The sequence below is a fragment of the Salmo salar genome, chromosome 21, assembly GCF_965601325.2.
Source record: "Salmo salar chromosome 21, fSalSal1, whole genome shotgun sequence".
NCBI classification, from domain to species: domain Eukaryota; kingdom Metazoa; phylum Chordata; class Actinopteri; order Salmoniformes; family Salmonidae; genus Salmo; species Salmo salar.
In genome coordinates this window covers 56,730,001-56,748,981 of record NC_138311.1, presented here as the reverse complement: position 1 = coordinate 56,748,981, position 18,981 = coordinate 56,730,001, and the positions used below count along the sequence as shown (strand labels likewise).

The window sequence follows — 18,981 nt, the reverse complement described above, 5'->3', positions numbered from 1 at the left end:
TTACTGTCTATTATCTATCCTTTACCCCTACCTACAGTATACTGCTGTTACTGTCTATTATCTATCCTTTACCCCTACCTACAGTATACTGTTGTTACTGTCTACTATCTATCCTTTACCCCTACCTACAGTATACTGCTGTTACTGTCTATTATCTATCCTTTACCCCTACCTACAGTATACTGCTGTTACTGTCTATTATCTATCCTTTACCCCTACCTACAGTATACTGCTGTTACTGTCTATTATCTATCCTTTACCCCTACCTACAGTATACTGCTGTTACTGTCTATTATCTATCCTTTACCCCTACCTACAGTATACTGCTGTTACTGTCTATTATCTATCCTTTACCCCTACCTACAGTATACTGCTGTTACTGTCTATTATCTATCCTTTACCCCTACCTACAGTATACTGCTGTTACTGTCTATTATCTATCCTTTACCCCTACCTACAGTATACTGCTGTTACTGTCTATTATCTATCCTTTACCCCTACCTACAGTATACTGCTGTTACTGTCTATTATCTATCCTTTACCCCTACCTACAGTATACTGCTGTTACTGTCTATTATCTATCCTTTACCCCTACCTACAGTATACTGCTGTTACTGTCTATTATCTATCCTTTACCCCTACCTACAGTATACTGCTGTTACTGTCTATTATCTATCCTTTACCCCTACCTACAGTATACTGCTGTTACTGTCTATTATCTATCCTTTACCCCTACCTACAGTATACTGCTGTTACTGTCTATTATCTATCCTTTACCCCTACCTACAGTATACTGCTGTTACTGTCTATTATCTATCCTTTACCCCTACCTACAGTATACTGCTGTTACTGTCTATTATCTATCCTTTACCCCTACCTACAGTATACTGCTGTTACTGTCTATTATCTATCCTTTACCCCTACCTACAGTATACTGCTGTTACTGTCTATTATCTATCCTTTACCCCTACCTACAGTATACTGCTGTTACTGTCTATTATCTATCCTTTACCCCTACCTACAGTATGCTGCTGTTACTGTCTATTATCTATCCTTTACCCCTACCTACAGTATACTGCTGTTACTGTCTATTATCTATCCTTTACCCCTACCTACAGTATACTGCTGTTACTGTCTATTATCTATCCTTTACCCCTACCTACAGTATACTGCTGTTACTGTCTATTATCTATCCTTTACCCCTACCTACAGTATACTGCTGTTACTGTCTATTATCTATCCTTTACCCCTACCTACAGTATACTGCTGTTACTGTCTATTATCTATCCTTTACCCCTACCTACAGTATACTGCTGTTACTGTCTATTATCTATCCTTTACCCCTACCTACAGTATACTGCTGTTACTGTCTATTATCTATCCTTTACCCCTACCTACAGTATGCTGCTGTTACTGTCTATTATCTATCCTTTACCCCTACCTACAGTATACTGCTGTTACTGTCTATTATCTATCCTTTACCCCTACCTACAGTATGCTGCTGTTACTGTCTATTATCTATCCTATACCCCTACCTACAGTATACTGCTGTTACTGTCTATTATCTATCCTTTACCCCTACCCACAGTATACTGCTGTTACTGTCTATTATCTATCCTTTACCCCTACCTACAGTATACTGCTGTTACTGTCTATTATCTATCCTTTACCCCTACCTACAGTATACTGCTGTTACTGTCTATTATCTATCCTTTACCCCTACCTACAGTATACTGCTGTTACTGTCTATTATCTATCCTTTACCCCTACCTACAGTATACTGCTGTTACTGTCTATTATCTATCCTTTACCCCTACCTACAGTATGCTGCTGTTACTGTCTATTATCTATCCTTTACCCCTACCTACAGTATACTGTCTATTATCTATCCTTTACCCCTACCTACAGTATACTGCTGTTACTGTCTATTATCTATCCTTTACCCCTACCTACAGTATACTGCTGCTACTGTCTATTATCTATCCTTTACCCCTACCTACAGTATACTGCTGTTACTGTCTATTATCTATCCTTTACCCCTACCTACAGTATACTGCTGTTACTGTCTATTATCTATCCTTTACCCCTACCTACAGTATACTGCTGTTACTGTCTATTATCTATCCTTTACCCCTACCTACAGTATACTGCTGTTACTGTCTATTATCTATCCTTTACCCCTACCTACAGTATACTGCTGTTACTGTCTATTATCTATCCTTTACCCCTACCTACAGTATGCTGCTGTTACTGTCTATTATCTATCCTTTACCCCTACCTACAGTATACTGCTGTTACTGTCTATTATCTATCCTTTACCCCTACCTACAGTATGCTGCTGTTACTGTCTATTATCTATCCTATACCCCTACCTACAGTATACTGCTGTTACTGTCTATTATCTATCCTTTACCCCTACCCACAGTATACTGCTGTTACTGTCTATTATCTATCCTTTACCCCTACCTACAGTATACTGTTGTTACTGTCTACTATCTATCCTTTACCCCTACCTACAGTATACTGCTGTTACTGTCTATTATCTATCCTTTACCCCTACCTACAGTATACTGCTGTTACTGTCTATTATCTATCCTTTACCCCTACCTACAGTATACTGCTGTTACTGTCTATTATCTATCCTTTACCCCTACCTACAGTATACTGCTGTTACTGTCTATTATCTATCCTTTACCCCTACCTACAGTATACTGCTGTTACTGTCTACTATCTATCCTTTACCCCTACCTACAGTATACTGCTGTTACTGTCTATTATCTATCCTTTACCCCTACCTACAGTATACTGCTGTTACTGTCTATTATCTATCCTTTACCCCTACCTACAGTATACTGCTGTTACTGTCTATTATCTATCCTTTACCCCTACCTACAGTATACTGCTGTTACTGTCTATTATCTATCCTTTACCCCTACCTACAGTATGCTGCTGTTACTGTCTATTATCTATCCTTTACCCCTACCTACAGTATACTGCTGTTACTGTCTATTATCTATCCTTTACCCCTACCTACAGTATACTGCTGTTACTGTCTATTATCTATCCTTTACCCCTACCTACAGTATACTGTTGTTACTGTCTACTATCTATCCTTTACCCCTACCTACAGTATACTGCTGTTACTGTCTATTATCTATCCTTTACCCCTACCTACAGTATACTGCTGTTACTGTCTATTATCTATCCTTTACCCCTACCTACAGTATACTGCTGTTACTGTCTATTATCTATCCTTTACCCCTACCTACAGTATACTGCTGTTACTGTCTATTATCTATCCTTTACCCCTACCTACAGTATACTGCTGTTACTGTCTATTATCTATCCTTTACCCCTACCTACAGTATACTGCTGTTACTGTCTATTATCTATCCTTTACCCCTACCTACAGTATACTGCTGTTACTGTCTATTATCTATCCTTTACCCCTACCTACAGTATACTGCTGTTACTGTCTATTATCTATCCTTTACCCCTACCTACAGTATACTGCTGTTACTGTCTATTATCTATCCTTTACCCCTACCTACAGTATACTGCTGTTACTGTCTATTATCTATCCTTTACCCCTACCTACAGTATACTGCTGTTACTGTCTATTATCTATCCTTTACCCCTACCTACAGTATACTGCTGTTACTGTCTATTATCTATCCTTTACCCCTACCTACTGTATACTGCTGTTACTGTCTATTATCTATCCTTTACCCCTACCTACAGTATACTGCTGTTACTGTCTATTATCTATCCTTTACCCCTACCTACAGTATACTGCTGTTACTGTCTATTATCTATCCTTTACCCCTACCTACAGTATACTGCTGTTACTGTCTATTATCTATCCTTTACCCCTACCTACAGTATACTGCTGTTACTGTCTATTATCTATCCTTTACCCCTACCTACAGTATACTGTTGTTACTGTCTACTATCTATCCTTTACCCCTACCTACAGTATACTGCTGTTACTGTCTATTATCTATCCTTTACCCCTACCTACAGTATACTGCTGTTACTGTCTATTATCTATCCTTTACCCCTACCTACAGTATACTGCTGTTACTGTCTATTATCTATCCTTTACCCCTACCTACAGTATACTGCTGTTACTGTCTATTATCTATCCTTTACCCCTACCTACAGTATACTGCTGTTACTGTCTATTATCTATCCTTTACCCCTACCTACAGTATACTGCTGTTACTGTCTATTATCTATCCTTTACCCCTACCTACAGTATACTGCTGTTACTGTCTATTATCTATCCTTTACCCCTACCTACAGTATACTGCTGTTACTGTCTATTATCTATCCTTTACCCCTACCTACAGTATACTGTCTATTATCTATCCTTTACCCCTACCTACAGTATACTGCTGTTACTGTCTATTATCTATCCTTTACCCCTACCTACAGTACACTGCTGTTACTGTCTATTATCTATCCTTTACCCCTACCTACAGTATACTGCTGTTACTGTCTATTATCTATCCTTTACCCCTACCTACAGTATACTGCTGTTACTGTCTATTATCTATCCTTTACCCCTACCTACAGTATACTGCTGTTACTGTCTATTATCTATCCTTTACCCCTACCTACAGTATGCTGCTGTTACTGTCTATTATCTATCCTATACCCCTACCTACAGTATACTGCTGTTACTGTCTATTATCTATCCTTTACCCCTACCCACAGTATACTGCTGTTACTGTCTATTATCTATCCTTTACCCCTACCTACAGTATGCTGCTGTTACTGTCTATTATCTATCCTTTACCCCTACCTACAGTATACTGTCTATTATCTATCCTTTACCCCTACCTACAGTATACTGCTGTTACTGTCTATTATCTATCCTTTACCCCTACCTACAGTATACTGCTGCTACTGTCTATTATCTATCCTTTACCCCTACCTACAGTATACTGTTGTTACTGTCTACTATCTATCCTTTACCCCTACCTACAGTATACTGCTGTTACTGTCTATTATCTATCCTTTACCCCTACCTACAGTATACTGCTGTTACTGTCTATTATCTATCCTTTACCCCTACCTACAGTATACTGCTGTTACTGTCTATTATCTATCCTTTACCCCTACCTACAGTATACTGCTGTTACTGTCTATTATCTATCCTTTACCCCTACCTACAGTATACTGTCTATTATCTATCCTTTACCCCTACCTACAGTATACTGCTGTTACTGTCTATTATCTATCCTTTACCCCTACCTACAGTATACTGCTGTTACTGTCTATTATCTATCCTTTACCCCTACCTACAGTATACTGCTGTTACTGTCTATTATCTATCCTTTACCCCTACCTACAGTATACTGCTGTTACTGTCTATTATCTATCCTTTACCCCTACCTACAGTATACTGCTGTTACTGTCTATTATCTATCCTTTACCCCTACCTACAGTATACTGCTGTTACTGTCTATTATCTATCCTTTACCCCTACCTACAGTATACTGCTGTTACTGTCTATTATCTATCCTTTACCCCTACCTACAGTATACTGCTGTTACTGTCTATTATCTATCCTTTACCCCTACCTACAGTATACTGCTGTTACTGTCTATTATCTATCCTTTACCCCTACCTACAGTATACTGCTGTTACTGTCTATTATCTATCCTTTACCCCTACCTACAGTATACTGCTGTTACTGTCTATTATCTATCCTTTACCCCTACCTACAGTATACTGCTGTTACTGTCTATTATCTATCCTTTACCCCTACCTACAGTATACTGCTGTTACTGTCTATTATCTATCCTTTACCCCTACCTACAGTATGCTGCTGTTACTGTCTATTATCTATCCTTTACCCCTACCTACAGTATGCTGCTGTTACTGTCTATTATCTATCCTTTACCCCTACCTACAGTATACTGCTGTTACTGTCTATTATCTATCCTTTACCCCTACCTACAGTATACTGCTGTTACTGTCTATTATCTATCCTTTACCCCTACCTACAGTATACTGCTGTTACTGTCTATTATCTATCCTTTACCCCTACCTACAGTATACTGCTGTTACTGTCTATTATCTATCCTTTACCCCTACCTACAGTATACTGCTGTTACTGTCTATTATCTATCCTTTACCCCTACCTACAGTATACTGCTGTTACTGTCTATTATCTATCCTTTACCCCTACCTACAGTATACTGTCTATTATCTATCCTTTACCCCTACCTACAGTATACTGCTGTTACTGTCTATTATCTATCCTGTTGTCTAGTTACTTTACCCCTAGCTATACTGTAAGTATATATCTACCTCATTACCTCGTACCCCTGCCCATTGGCTCGGTACTGGTACCCTGTGTATATAGCCTGGTACCCTGTGTATATAGCCTGGTACCCCGTGTATATAGCCTGGTACCCCGTGTATATAGCCTGGCACCCTGTGTATATAGCCTGGTACCCCTGTGTATATAGCCTGGCACCCTGGTACCCTGTGTATATAGCCTGGCACCCTGGTACCCTGTGTATATAGCCTGGCACCCTGTGTATATAGCCTGGCACCCTGTGTATATAGCCTGGTACCCTGTGTATATAGCCTGGCACCCTGTGTATATAGCCTGGTAACCCTGTGTATATAGCCTGGTAACCCTGTGTATATAGCCTGATACCCTGTGTATATAGCCTGGTACCCTGTGTATATAGCCTGGTACCCTGTGTATATAGCCTGGCACCCTGTGTATATAGCCTGGCACCCTGTGTATATAGCCTGGTACCCTGTGTATATAGCCTGGTACCCTGTGTATATAGCCTGGTACCCCTGTGTATATAGCCTGGTACCCTGTGTATATAGCCTGGTACCCTGTGTATATAGCCTGGCACCCTGTGTATATAGCCTGGCACCCTGTGTATATAGCCTGGCACCCTGGTACCCTGTGTATATAGCCTGGCACCCTGGTACCCTGTGTATATAGCCTGGCACCCTGTGTATATAGCCTGGCACCCTGTGTATATAGCCTGGTACCCTGTGTATATAGCCTGGCACCCTGTGTATATAGCCTGGCACCCTGTGTATATAGCCTGGCACCTGTGTATACAGCCTGGCACCCTGTGTATATAGCCTGGTACCCTGTGTATATAGCCTGGTACCCTGTGTATATAGCCTGGTACCCCTGTGTATATAGCCTGGTACCCCCGTGTATATAGCCTGGTACCCTGTGTATATAGCCTGGCACCCTGTGTATATAGCCTGGTACCCCCGTGTATATAGCCTGGTACCCCCGTGTATATAGCCTGGCACCCTGTGTATATAGCCTGGTACCCCTGTGTATATAGCCTGGCACCCTGTGTATATAGCCTGGTACCCCCGTGTATATAGCCTGGCACCCTGGTACCCTGTGTATATAGCCTGGCACCCTGGTACCCTGTGTATATAGCCTGGCACCCTGTGTATATAGCCTGGTACCCCTGTGTATATAGCCTGGTACCCTGTGTATATAGCCTGGTACCCTGTGTATATAGCCTGGCACCCTGTGTATATAGCCTGGTACCCTGTGTATATAGCCTGGTACCCTGTGTATATAGCCTGGCACCCTGTGTATATAGCCTGGTACCCTGTGTATATAGCCTGGCACCCTGTGTATATAGCCTGGTACCCCCGTGTATATAGCCTAGTACCCCTGTGTATATAGCCTGGTACCCCCGTGTATATAGCCTGGTACCCTGTGTATATAGCCTGGCACCCTGTGTATATAGCCTGGTACCCTGTGTATATAGCCTGGTACCCTGTGTATATAGCCTGGCACCCTGTGTATATAGCCTGGTACCCCCGTGTATATAGCCTGGTACCCCCGTGTATATAGCCTGGTAACCCTGTGTATATAGCCTGGCACCCTGTGTATATAGCCTGGTACCCCCGTGTATATAGCCTAGTTATCGTTACTCATTGTGGATTTATTCCTTGTGTTATTATTTTTCTAATATTTCGCAAAAAAAAATGTCTCTTTCCGGCATTGTTGTGAAGGGCCTGTTAAGTATGCATTTCACTGTTAGTCTACACCTGTTGTTTACGGAGCACGTGACGAACGAACTAATTTTTTTGATTTCATTTGAACAGTCAATCAGTTGTTTAGAAAAAAGTTTCTGTACGGAACGTTTGTATGAAGCTCTTTACTCACCGTTATCGTAGACGTGTGGAAAAGGATGTACCTCCTTCTGCTTGGCCTGGAGAAGAAACGGAGGTTCTCGTTGGTTTAGTTCCAGACGTTACGACAAAGATAGGGAGTGGTGCTCTCCGGTCCATCTCTATGGACCGACTACAGTTCAAACATATGGACAATATCTAGGTGTTTTGGATAGCCTTACCTGCTGGATCTTGTCTACCGAAGCGTAGTACTTGGACCACCAGTCGAGGACGTTATCCCCAGACTCATCTGCTACGGTACGCTTCCTTCTCTTAGTCGACTTCCGAGAGCTTTTCCTCCATTCCTGTTTTACACGGAGAATGTTTGATAATGCGTTTGTGTGTGTGTGTGTGTGTGTGTGAATGTGTGTGTGTGAATGTGTGTGTGTGTGTGAGTGTGTGTCTTTCTTCCTCTCACCTTTTCCTTCTTGTCTGGTTCGGGTGGTGGTGGTGGTGGTGTAGGAGAGATCTCCTGGTAGATGTTAATTGAGACATCCTCAGATGACAAAGGGATTACACTGTCTACATTAGACTGGGGCATCATCCCTAAATCTGAAAACACATAGCACACCAGGGGTGGTAAACAGCATCACCTGAAATTCTTGTTCAACAGTCGGTAAAACAGCATCACCTGAAAGTCCCGTTCAACAGTCGGTAAAACAGCATCACCTGAAAGTCCCGTTCAACAGTCGGTAAAACAGCATCACCTGAAAGTCCCGTTCAACAGTCGGTTAAACAGCATCACCTGAAAGTCCCGTTCAACAGTCGGTTAAACAGCATCACCTGAAAGTCCCGTTCAACAGTCGGTAAAACAGCATTACCTGAAAGTCCCGTTCAACAGTCGGTTAAACAGCATCACCTGAAAGTCCCGTTCAACAGTCGGTAAAACAGCATCACCTGAAAGTCCCGTTCAACAGTCGGTAAAACAGCATCACCTGAAAGTCCCGTTCAACAGTCGGTAAAACAGCATCACCTGAAAGTCCCGTTCAACAGTCGGTTAAACAGCATCACCTGAAAGTCCCGTTCAACAGTCGGTAAAACAGCATCACCTGAAAGTCACGTTCAACAGTCGGTAAAACAGCATCACCTGAAAGTCCCGTTCAACAGTCGGTAAAACAGCATCACCTGAAAGTCACGTTCAACAGTCGGTAAAACAGCACCACCTGAAAGTCCCGTTCAACAGTCGGTAAAACAGCATCACCTGAAAGTCCCGTTCAACAGTCGGTAAAACAGCACCACCTGAAAGTCCCGTTCAACAGTCGGTAAAACAGCCTCACCTGAAAGTCCTGTTCAACAGTCGGTAAACTGAAAGTCCTGTTCAACAGTCGGTAAAACAGCATCACCTGAAAGTCCCAGCATCACCTGAAAGTCCCGTTCAACAGTCGCTATCCCAGCGGACAAAACTGGTTGAAAAGACGTTGTTACAACAAGAAAGCGTTTGTAGGATTTGACGTTTACCCTCTCTGCTGTCAGGTCCCCGTGGTGAGGTTGGCGCGGACAGCGCGGGAGGAGCGGTGTATTTGAAGGGCTTCAGGTTGTTGATGGTGTAGTTTCCCACCACGGTGGAGCGTCCGAATGCTCGCCAGTCCACCACACTGATGTTCAGGGGAGGGTGAAGGTTCTCATTCTCAGGCAGCTCCTGTGGGAAAGGGGACAGACAGGGAGGAGATCCAAGATTGAAGGTCAGGCCAACTCTGCATGTATCTCTGTCTGTGTCCCAAATGGCACCCCATTCCCTATATAGTGCACTACTTTTGACCAGAGAACTAAAGGATGTGGGACGCAGATAACACCTGTCCACTATTCTACCTCGTTAACCTGTTTAGGATAGGGGGCAGTATTTTCACGGCCGGATAAAAAAAAACGTACCCGATTTAATCTGGTTATTACTCCTGCCCAGAAACTAGAATATGCATATAATTGTTTGATTTGGATAGAAAACACCCTAAAGTTTCTAAAACTGTTTGAATGGTGTCTGTGAGTATAACAGAACTCATATGGCAGGCCAAAACCTGAGAAGATTGCATACAGGAAGTGCCCTCTCTGACCATTTCTTGGCCTTCTTTAGCCTCTTTATGGAAAATAGAGGATCTCTGCTGTAACGTGACATTTTCTAAGGCTCCCATAGGCTCTCAGAAGGCGCCAGAACGGGGAATGATGACTCTGCAGTCCCTGGCTGAAAAACAGTAGCGCATTTGGATAGTGGTCGATCTGAGAACAATGAAACAGGCGCACACGTGCACGTGAAGAGTCCATTTTACATTTTCAGTCTTTGAACGAAAACGACGTCTCCCAGTCGGAATATTATCGCTATTTTACGAGAAAAATCGCATAAAAATTGATTTTAAACAGCGGTTGACATGCTTCGAAGTACGATAATGGAATATTTAGAAATGTTTTGTCACGATACGCGACGGCACGTCACCCTTCGGATAGTGTCTTGAACGCAAGAACAAAACGCCGCTATTGGGATATAACTATGGATTATTTGGAACAAAAACAACATTGGTGTGGAAGTAGAAGTCCTGGGAGTGCATTCTGACGAAGAACAGCAAAGGTAATCCAATTTATTTTATAGTAAATCTGAGTTTGGTGAGTGCCAAACTTGGTGGGTGTCAAAATAGCTAGCCTGTGATGGCCGGGCTATCTACTCAGAATATTGCAAAATGTGCTTTCACCGAAAATATATTTTAAAAATCGGACACCGCGATTGCATAAAGGAGTTCTGTATCTATAATTCTTATAATAATTGTTATGTTTTTTGTGAACGTTAATCGTGAGTAATTTAGTAAATTCACCGGAAGTGTTCGGTGGGTATGCTAGTTCTGAACGTCACATGCTAATGTAAAAAGCTGTTTTTTGATATAAATATGAACTTGATTGAACAAAACATGCATGTATTGTATAACATAATGTCCTAGGAGTGTCATCTGATGAAGATCATCAAAGGTTAGTGCTGCATTTAGCTGTGGTTTGGGTTTATGTGACATTATCTGCTAGCTTGAAAAATGGGTGTGTGATTATTTCTGGCTGGGTACTCTCCTGACATAATCTAATGTTTTGCTTTCGTTGTAAAGCCTTTTTGAAATCGGACAATGTGGTTAGATAAAGGAGAGTCTTGTCTTTAAAATGGTCATGTTTGAAAAATTGAAGTTTTGGGATTTTTCAGGAATTTGTAATTCGCGCCACGCCCTATCATTGGATATTGGAGCGGAACGTCTAGATGTAAGTGGTTAACAGATCACACCTGTCCACTAATCTACCTCGTTAACAGATTTTACCTGTCCACTATTCTGCCTCGTTAACAGATAACACCTGTCCACTAATCTACCTCGTTAACAGATCACACCTGTCCACTATTCTACCTCGTTAACAGATCACACCTGTCCACTATTCTACCTCGTTAACAGATTTCACCTGTCCACTATTCTACCTCGTTAACAGATTTCACCTGTCCACTATTCTACCTCGTTAACAGATCACACCTGTCCACTATTCTACCTCGTTAACAGTGGGCAGACTTGTAAACAAGCTACTTTAGGCAAGTTGACCCAAGTCAGGTCTGATGTCCTTGAGGATGAGTCAGAGCAGGTCTGATGTCCTTGAGGGTGACTGACCAACAGCAGAAGTGGACATTGCATAATATTAAAATGAGAAGGATATGTTAGTTACCAGGTCAAAGGCGTCCACCAGTGTGGTGAAGTTTGGGTTGGTCTTGTAGCTCTGGATAACAGAGGAACGCAGGCCTTTCCCAGCACACTCTATAAACACCTGGGGACGGTCCACAGACAGGAGCTGCACCTTCTTCAGCTCCCTCAGGCCCCAGAACAACACCTGGATGACATAGAGAACACCGTCACAACACCTGGACGACATAGAGAACACCGTCACAACACCCAGAACAACACCTGGACGACATAGAGAACACCGTCACAACACCTGGACGACATAGAGAACACCGTCACAACACCTGGACGACATAGAGAACACCGTCACAACACCTGGATGACATAGAGAACACCGTCACAACACCTGGACGACATAGAGAACACCGTCACAACACCTGGACGACATAGAGAACACCGTCACAACACCTGGACGACATAGAGAACACCGTCACAACACCTGGACGACATAGAGAACACCGTCACAACACCCAGAATAGAATCCTTTAATATCCCATAGGAATAACCAAACAAAGTACAGTCGTGGCCAAAAGTTTTGGTGACAAACGATGCCTATTCCAGCATGATGGAGCACACTGCCATAAGGCAAAAGTGATAACTAAGTGGCTCGGGGAACAAAACATCGATATTTTGGGTCCATGGCCAGGAAACTCCCCAGACCTTAATCCCATTGAGAACTTGTGGCCAATCCTCAAGAGGCGGGTGGACAAACAAAAACCCACAAATTCTGACAAACTCCAAGCATTGATTATGCAAGAATGGGCTGCCATCAGTCAGGATGTGGCCCAGAAGTTAATTGACAGCATGCCAGGGCGGATTGCAGAGGTCTTGAAAAAGAAGGGTCAGCACTGCAAATATTGACTCTTTGCATCAACTTCATGTCAATAAAAGCCTTTCACACTTATGAAATGCTTGAAATTATACTTCAGTATTCCATAGTAACATCTGACAAAAATATCTAAAGACACTGAAGCAGCAAACTTTGTGGAAATGTAATATTTGTGTCATTCTCAAAACTTTTGGCCACGACTATACATACACAAAACATGTCATAGCCCAGACCATTCCAGCTAATACACAGTGGAATAATACTCTGCCACCTATTCTAGAGTTACTGCACTCCAGTCGGTTGGTTGATCTTCCTCTCACCTCTAGTCGATACCTGCTCAGTACAGGTCTGATGTTGCCGGGTACAGGGTAGATCTGACCGTCTGGTTCGTCCAGCGCAGGCAGATACTCTTCTCCTGACTCTGGGATCTATGAGATGAATAACAATGAAACAACCACTACTCACAGAGTGGGAGAAAAAAATCATGGAGCGAGAGGAAAAAGCACAGAGACTGAATTCCCCCTCGACTCAGCTTTACTAAACTATGAATTCTCCCTCGACTCAGCTTTACTAAACTATGAATTCCCCCTCGACTCAGCTTTACTAAACTATGAATTCCCCCTCGACTCAGCATTACTAAACTATGAATTCCCCCTCGACTCAGCATTACTAAACTATGAATTCCCCCTCGACTCAGCATTACTAAACTATGAATTCCCCCTCGACTCAGCATTACTAAACTATGAATTCCCCCTCGACTCAGCTTTACTAAACAATGAATTCCCCCTCGACTCAGCATTACTAAACAATGAATTCCCCCTCGACTCAGCATTACTAAACAATGAATTCCCCCTCGACTCAGCTTTACTAAACTACGAATTCCCCCTCGACTCAGCATTACTAAACTATGAATTCCCCCTCGACTCAGCATTACGAAACTATGAATTCCCCCTCGACTCAGCATTACTGAACAATGAATTCCCCCTTGACTCAGCATTACTGAACAATGAATTCCCCCTCGACTCAGCATTACTAAACTATGAATTCCCCCTCGACTCAGCATTACTAAACTATGAATTCCCCCTCAGCATTACTAAACTATGAATTCCACCTCGACTCAGCACTACTAAACAATGAATTCCCCCTCGACTCAGCACTACTAAACTATGAATTCCCCCTCAGCATTACTAAACTATGAATTCCACCTCGACTCAGCACTACTAAACAATGAATTCCCCCTCGACTCAGCACTACTAAACTATGAATTCCCCCTCGACTCAGCATTACTAAACTATGAATTCCCCCTCAGCATTACTAAACTATGAATTCCCCCTCGACTCAGCACTACTAAACTATGAATTCCCACTCGACTCAGCACTACTAAACAATGAATTCCCCCTCGACTCAGCACTACTAAACTATGAATTCCCCCTCGACTCAGCATTACTAAACTATGAATTCCCCCTTCGACTCAGCACTACTAAACAATGAATTCCCCCTCGACTCAGCACTACTAAACTATGAATTCCCCCTCGACTCAGCATTACTAAACTATGAATTCCCCCTCAGCATTACTAAACTATGAATTCCCCCTCGACTCAGCACTACTAAACTATGAATTCCCCCTCGACTCAGCACTACTAAACAATGAATTCCCCCTCGACTCAGCACTACTAAACTATGAATTCCCCCTCGACTCAGCACTACTAAACTATGAATTCCCCCTTCGACTCAGCATTACTAAACTATGAATTCCCCCTCGACTCAGCATTACTAAACTATGAATTCCCCCTTCGACTCAGCTTTACTAAACTATGAAATCCCCCTTCGACTCAGCTTTACTAAACTATGAATTCCCCCTTTGACTCAGCTTTACTAAACTATGAATTCCCCCTCGACTCAGCTTTACTAAACTAGGAATTCCCCCTCGACTCAGCTTTACTAAACTATGAATTCCCCCTCGACTCAGCTTTACTAAACTATGAATTCCCCCTCGACTCAGCTTTACTAAACTATGAATTCCCCCTCGACTCAGCTTTACTAAACTATGAATTCCCCCTCGACTCAGCTTTACTAAACTATGAATTCCCCCTCGACTCAGCATTACTAAACTATGAATTCCCCCTCGACTCAGCATTACTAAACTATGAATTCCCCCTCGACTCAGCATTACTAAACTATGAATTCCCCCTCGACTCAGCATTACTAAACTATGAATTCCCCCTCGACTCAGCTTTACTAAACTATGAATTCCCCCTCGACTCAGCATTACTAAACAATGAATTCCCCCTCGACTCAGCATTACTAAACTATGAATTCCCCCTTCGACTCAGCTTTACTAAACTATGAATTCCCCCTCGACTCAGCATTACTAAACTATGAATTCCCCCTTCGACTCAGCATTACTAAACTATGAATTCCCCCTCGACTCAGCATTACTAAACTATGAATTCCCCCTTCGACTCAGCTTTACTAAACTATGAATTCCCCCTTCGACTCAGCTTTACTAAACTATGAATTCCCCCTTCGACTCAGCTTTACTAAACTAGGAATTCCCCCTCGACTCAGCTTTACTAAACTAGGAATTCCCCCTCGACTCAGCTTTACTAAACTATGAATTCTCCCTCGACTCAGCTTTACTAAACTATGAATTCTTCCTCGACTCAGCTTTACTAAACTATGAATTCCCCCTCGACTCAGCTTTACTAAACTATGAATTCCCCCTCGACTCAGCATTACTAAACTATGAATTCCCCCTCGACTCAGCATTACTAAACTATGAATTCCCCCTCGACTCAGCATTACTAAACTATGAATTCCCCCTCGACTCAGCATTACTAAACTATGAATTCCCCCTCGACTCAGCTTTACTAAACAATGAATTCCCCCTCGACTCAGCATTACTAAACAATGAATTCCCCCTCGACTCAGCATTACTAAACAATGAATTCCCCCTCGACTCAGCTTTACTAAACTATGAATTCCCCCTCGACTCAGCATTACTAAACAATGAATTCCCCCTCGACTCAGCATTACTAAACAACGAATTCCCCCTCGACTCAGCTTTACTAAACTACGAATTCCCCCTCGACTCAGCATTACTAAACAATGAATTCCCCCTCGACTCAGCATTACTAAACTATGAATTCCCCCTCGACTCAGCATTACTAAACTATGAATTCCCCCTCGACTCAGCATTACTAAACTATGAATTCCCCCTCGACTCAGCATTACTAAACTATGAATTCCCCCTCGACTCAGCATTACTAAACTATGAATTCCCCCTCGACTCAGCTTTACTAAACAATGAATTCCCCCTCGACTCAGCATTACTAAACAATGAATTCCCCCTCGACTCAGCATTACTAAACAATGAATTCCCCCTCGACTCAGCTTTACTAAACTATGAATTCCCCCTCGACTCAGCATTACTAAACAATGAATTCCCCCTCGACTCAGCATTACTAAACAACGAATTCCCCCTCGACTCAGCTTTACTAAACTACGAATTCCCCCTCGACTCAGCTTGACAGAATACAAAACAAACACATCCATTGCACTATATAGGGAATAGGATTTGGATAGGATGTTGTGCCTCAGTCTCCAGTAGGGACCTACCTGTATGAGCTCAAAGGCCCCCAGCAGTTCTCCTCCAGACTGGGATCCAGAAAACAGAGGACTGTACTGGAGCTGGGGCGGAGAGTAAGGCTGCTCTGACACCCTCACCACAGGCACTGCCACCGTGCTGCCCAGGTACTCTGCCTTGCCCTGGGGGGGGGGGGGGGGAAGAAGCACAAGATACATAGGAGGTGAATAAATATGTGCTTAAATCTCAGAGCACAAGAGACAAGTCCTTATGGGTGCTGGGTAGCTACCCAATTTTAATAGTCTGTCCCAAAACGAGACACTCCAACTGGATTATAAATCAATTCTGTAAAGGTCACTGTCATCAAGGGATTCACTTAAACCAATATATTTTCACCTTTGATTTTTATTTAACCTTTAAACTTTACATTTTAAGTGATGAAATGATATCCTGGGTGCCAGTCTGTTTCTGATCTCTTGCCAACGTGAGATCAGAAACAGACTGGCACCGTGTCTGTTGAAATGAAGGCATATCGTAACGTCAGAGAGAAGGTGTGGGGGGGGGGGGGTTGGTTGGTTTGTTAGCTCACCAAAGCATCGTCGTCATACACCTCGATGACGACGCACGGCGGCTCCTGCTCCAGGTGCGCTAGGTCTCCGTGCAGCGTGACCTGGGTCATCAACAACATCTGGTTCCAGGTCGGGGTTAACGTCTGGTTGATGATCTAAGAGGCGTAGGGAGAACTTAGAACCACGACTGGGGTCATAGGGAGAACTTAGAACTACGACTGGGGTCAGAGGGAGAACTTAGAACTACGACTGGGGTCATAGGGAGAACTTAGAACTACGACTGGGGTCATAGGGAGCACTTAGAACTACGACTGGGGTCAGAGGGAGCACTTAGAACTACGACTGGGGTCATAGGGAGCACTTAGAACTACGACTGGGGTCATAGGGAGCACTTAGAACAACGACTGGGGTCAGAGGGAGAACTTAGAACTACGACTGGGGTCATAGGGAGCACTTAGAACTACGACTGGGGTCAGAGGGAGAACTTAGAACTACGACTGGGGTCATAGGAAGCACTTAGAACTACGACTGGGGTCATAGGGAGCACTTAGAACTACGACTGGGGTCAGAGGTAGAACTTAGTGCCACAGATTGGGTCATAGGTAGAACTTAGTGCCACAGATTGGGTCATAGGTAGAACTTAGTGCCACAGATTGGGTCAGAGGTAGAACTTAGTGCCACAGATTGGGTCAGAGGTGGAACTTAGTGCCACAGATTGGGTCAGAGGTAGAACTATGAAACATGGATGGGGTTAGTAAATCAGGAAATGAATCGAAAGTCCAATTCAGGAATAAAAAAAACTCTGAAAGTAAATAGCACTTGGAAACTTGATGAAAACTGATGGATAACTCCAACCCTGGTTAGAACTACACCCCTCAAAAGCCCTTTTCTTCTTAGGGACCTTCTCTGTAGCTAGATCCCATCCTACGAGAGTTTGTGGACCTTACGGCCGTGGTGTGGCTGTGTGTCAGGAAGGTGACCCTGGCGAAGGGGTCTGAGAGTCCTGTAGAGTCTGCTGCCATCAGCCCTCGAGCCTGGTACATGTGGGCGCGCATCTGGAACTTGTGCTCGTCTGGAGGGAGGAGAAACAGGTTATTATTCCCAAAATCAATGTCTGTCTGTCTGTCTGTCTGTCTTTCCCTCTCTCTCTGTCTCCCTCTCTCTCTCTGCCTCCCTCTCTGTCTCCCTCTCTGTCTGTCTGTCTGTCTGTCTGTCTGTCTGTCTGTCTGTCTGTCTGTCTGTCTGTCTGTCTGTCTGTCTGTCTCTCCCTCTCTCTGTCTGTCTGTCCGTCTGTCTGTATGCCTCTGTCTGTATGCCTCTGTCTGTCTGTCTGTCTGTCTGTCTGTCTGTCTGTCTGTCTGTCTGTCTGTCTGTCTGTCTGTCTGTCTGTCTGTCTGTCTGTCTGTCTGTCTGTCTGTCTGTCTGTATGCATGCCTCTCCCTCTCTCTCTGTCTGTGTCTGTCTGTATGCATGCCTCTCCCTCTCTCTCTGTCTGTCTGTCTGTCTGTATGCATGCCTCTCCCTCTCTCTGTCTGTCTGTCTGTCTGTCTGTCTGTCTGTCTGTCTGTCTGTCTGTCTGTCTGTCTGTCTGTCTGTCTGTCTGTCTGTCTGTCTGTCTGTCTGTCTGTGCTGTCTGTCTGTCTGCTGCGCCTCCCTCCCTGTCTGTCTGTCTGTCTGTCTGTCTGTCTGTCTGTCTGTCTGTCTGTCTGTCTGTCTGTCTGTCTGTCTGTCTGTCTGTCTGTCTGTCTGCTGTCTGTCTGTCTGTCTGTCTGTCTGTCTGTCTGTCTGTCTGTCTGTCTGTCTGTCTGTCTGTCTGTCTGTCTATCTATCTATCTATCGTACCTCTATATACCAGATGTACAGGTAGGATGCCAGGTAGAAGCTGCTCCTCAGTGGCTCCCCCTTTGGGCTCAAACCCTCCAGGCAGGTTATCCAGCATATGAGAGGAGTCTTTGTAGCTGCCCAGCCACAGGTACACGTCCAGTTTGGCCTGAATTGACCAGCCTGCTACACGCTTCCCTGGGGGCTGGGGCAGAAAAAGTTAACATCACAAGAATGGCACTCTATTTACTATATAGTGTAGTACATTTGGACTGAACTGACCAGCCAGCTAGTCTTGCCTGG

General features: G+C 43.5%; 1 protein-coding gene across 1 annotated transcript in view; it reads right to left on the bottom strand.

Annotated features, from left to right (window-relative positions):
* The window catches only part of fer1l6 (fer-1 like family member 6), a 75,639-nt gene that overhangs the window by 23,613 nt on the left and 33,045 nt on the right, over positions 1-18,981 (bottom strand). The window contains exons 19-28 of the mRNA XM_082967247.1: positions 18,700-18,883; positions 17,805-17,929; positions 16,878-17,012; positions 16,321-16,470; positions 13,023-13,130; positions 11,860-12,021; positions 9,646-9,826; positions 8,606-8,739; positions 8,370-8,492; positions 8,183-8,228 (exon numbers count right to left, since the gene is read on the bottom strand). Coding sequence (XP_082823373.1) covers positions 8,183-8,228; positions 8,370-8,492; positions 8,606-8,739; positions 9,646-9,826; positions 11,860-12,021; positions 13,023-13,130; positions 16,321-16,470; positions 16,878-17,012; positions 17,805-17,929; positions 18,700-18,883 — 1,348 coding nt within the window. The remainder of the gene's footprint in view (positions 1-8,182; positions 8,229-8,369; positions 8,493-8,605; positions 8,740-9,645; positions 9,827-11,859; positions 12,022-13,022; positions 13,131-16,320; positions 16,471-16,877; positions 17,013-17,804; positions 17,930-18,699; positions 18,884-18,981) is intronic.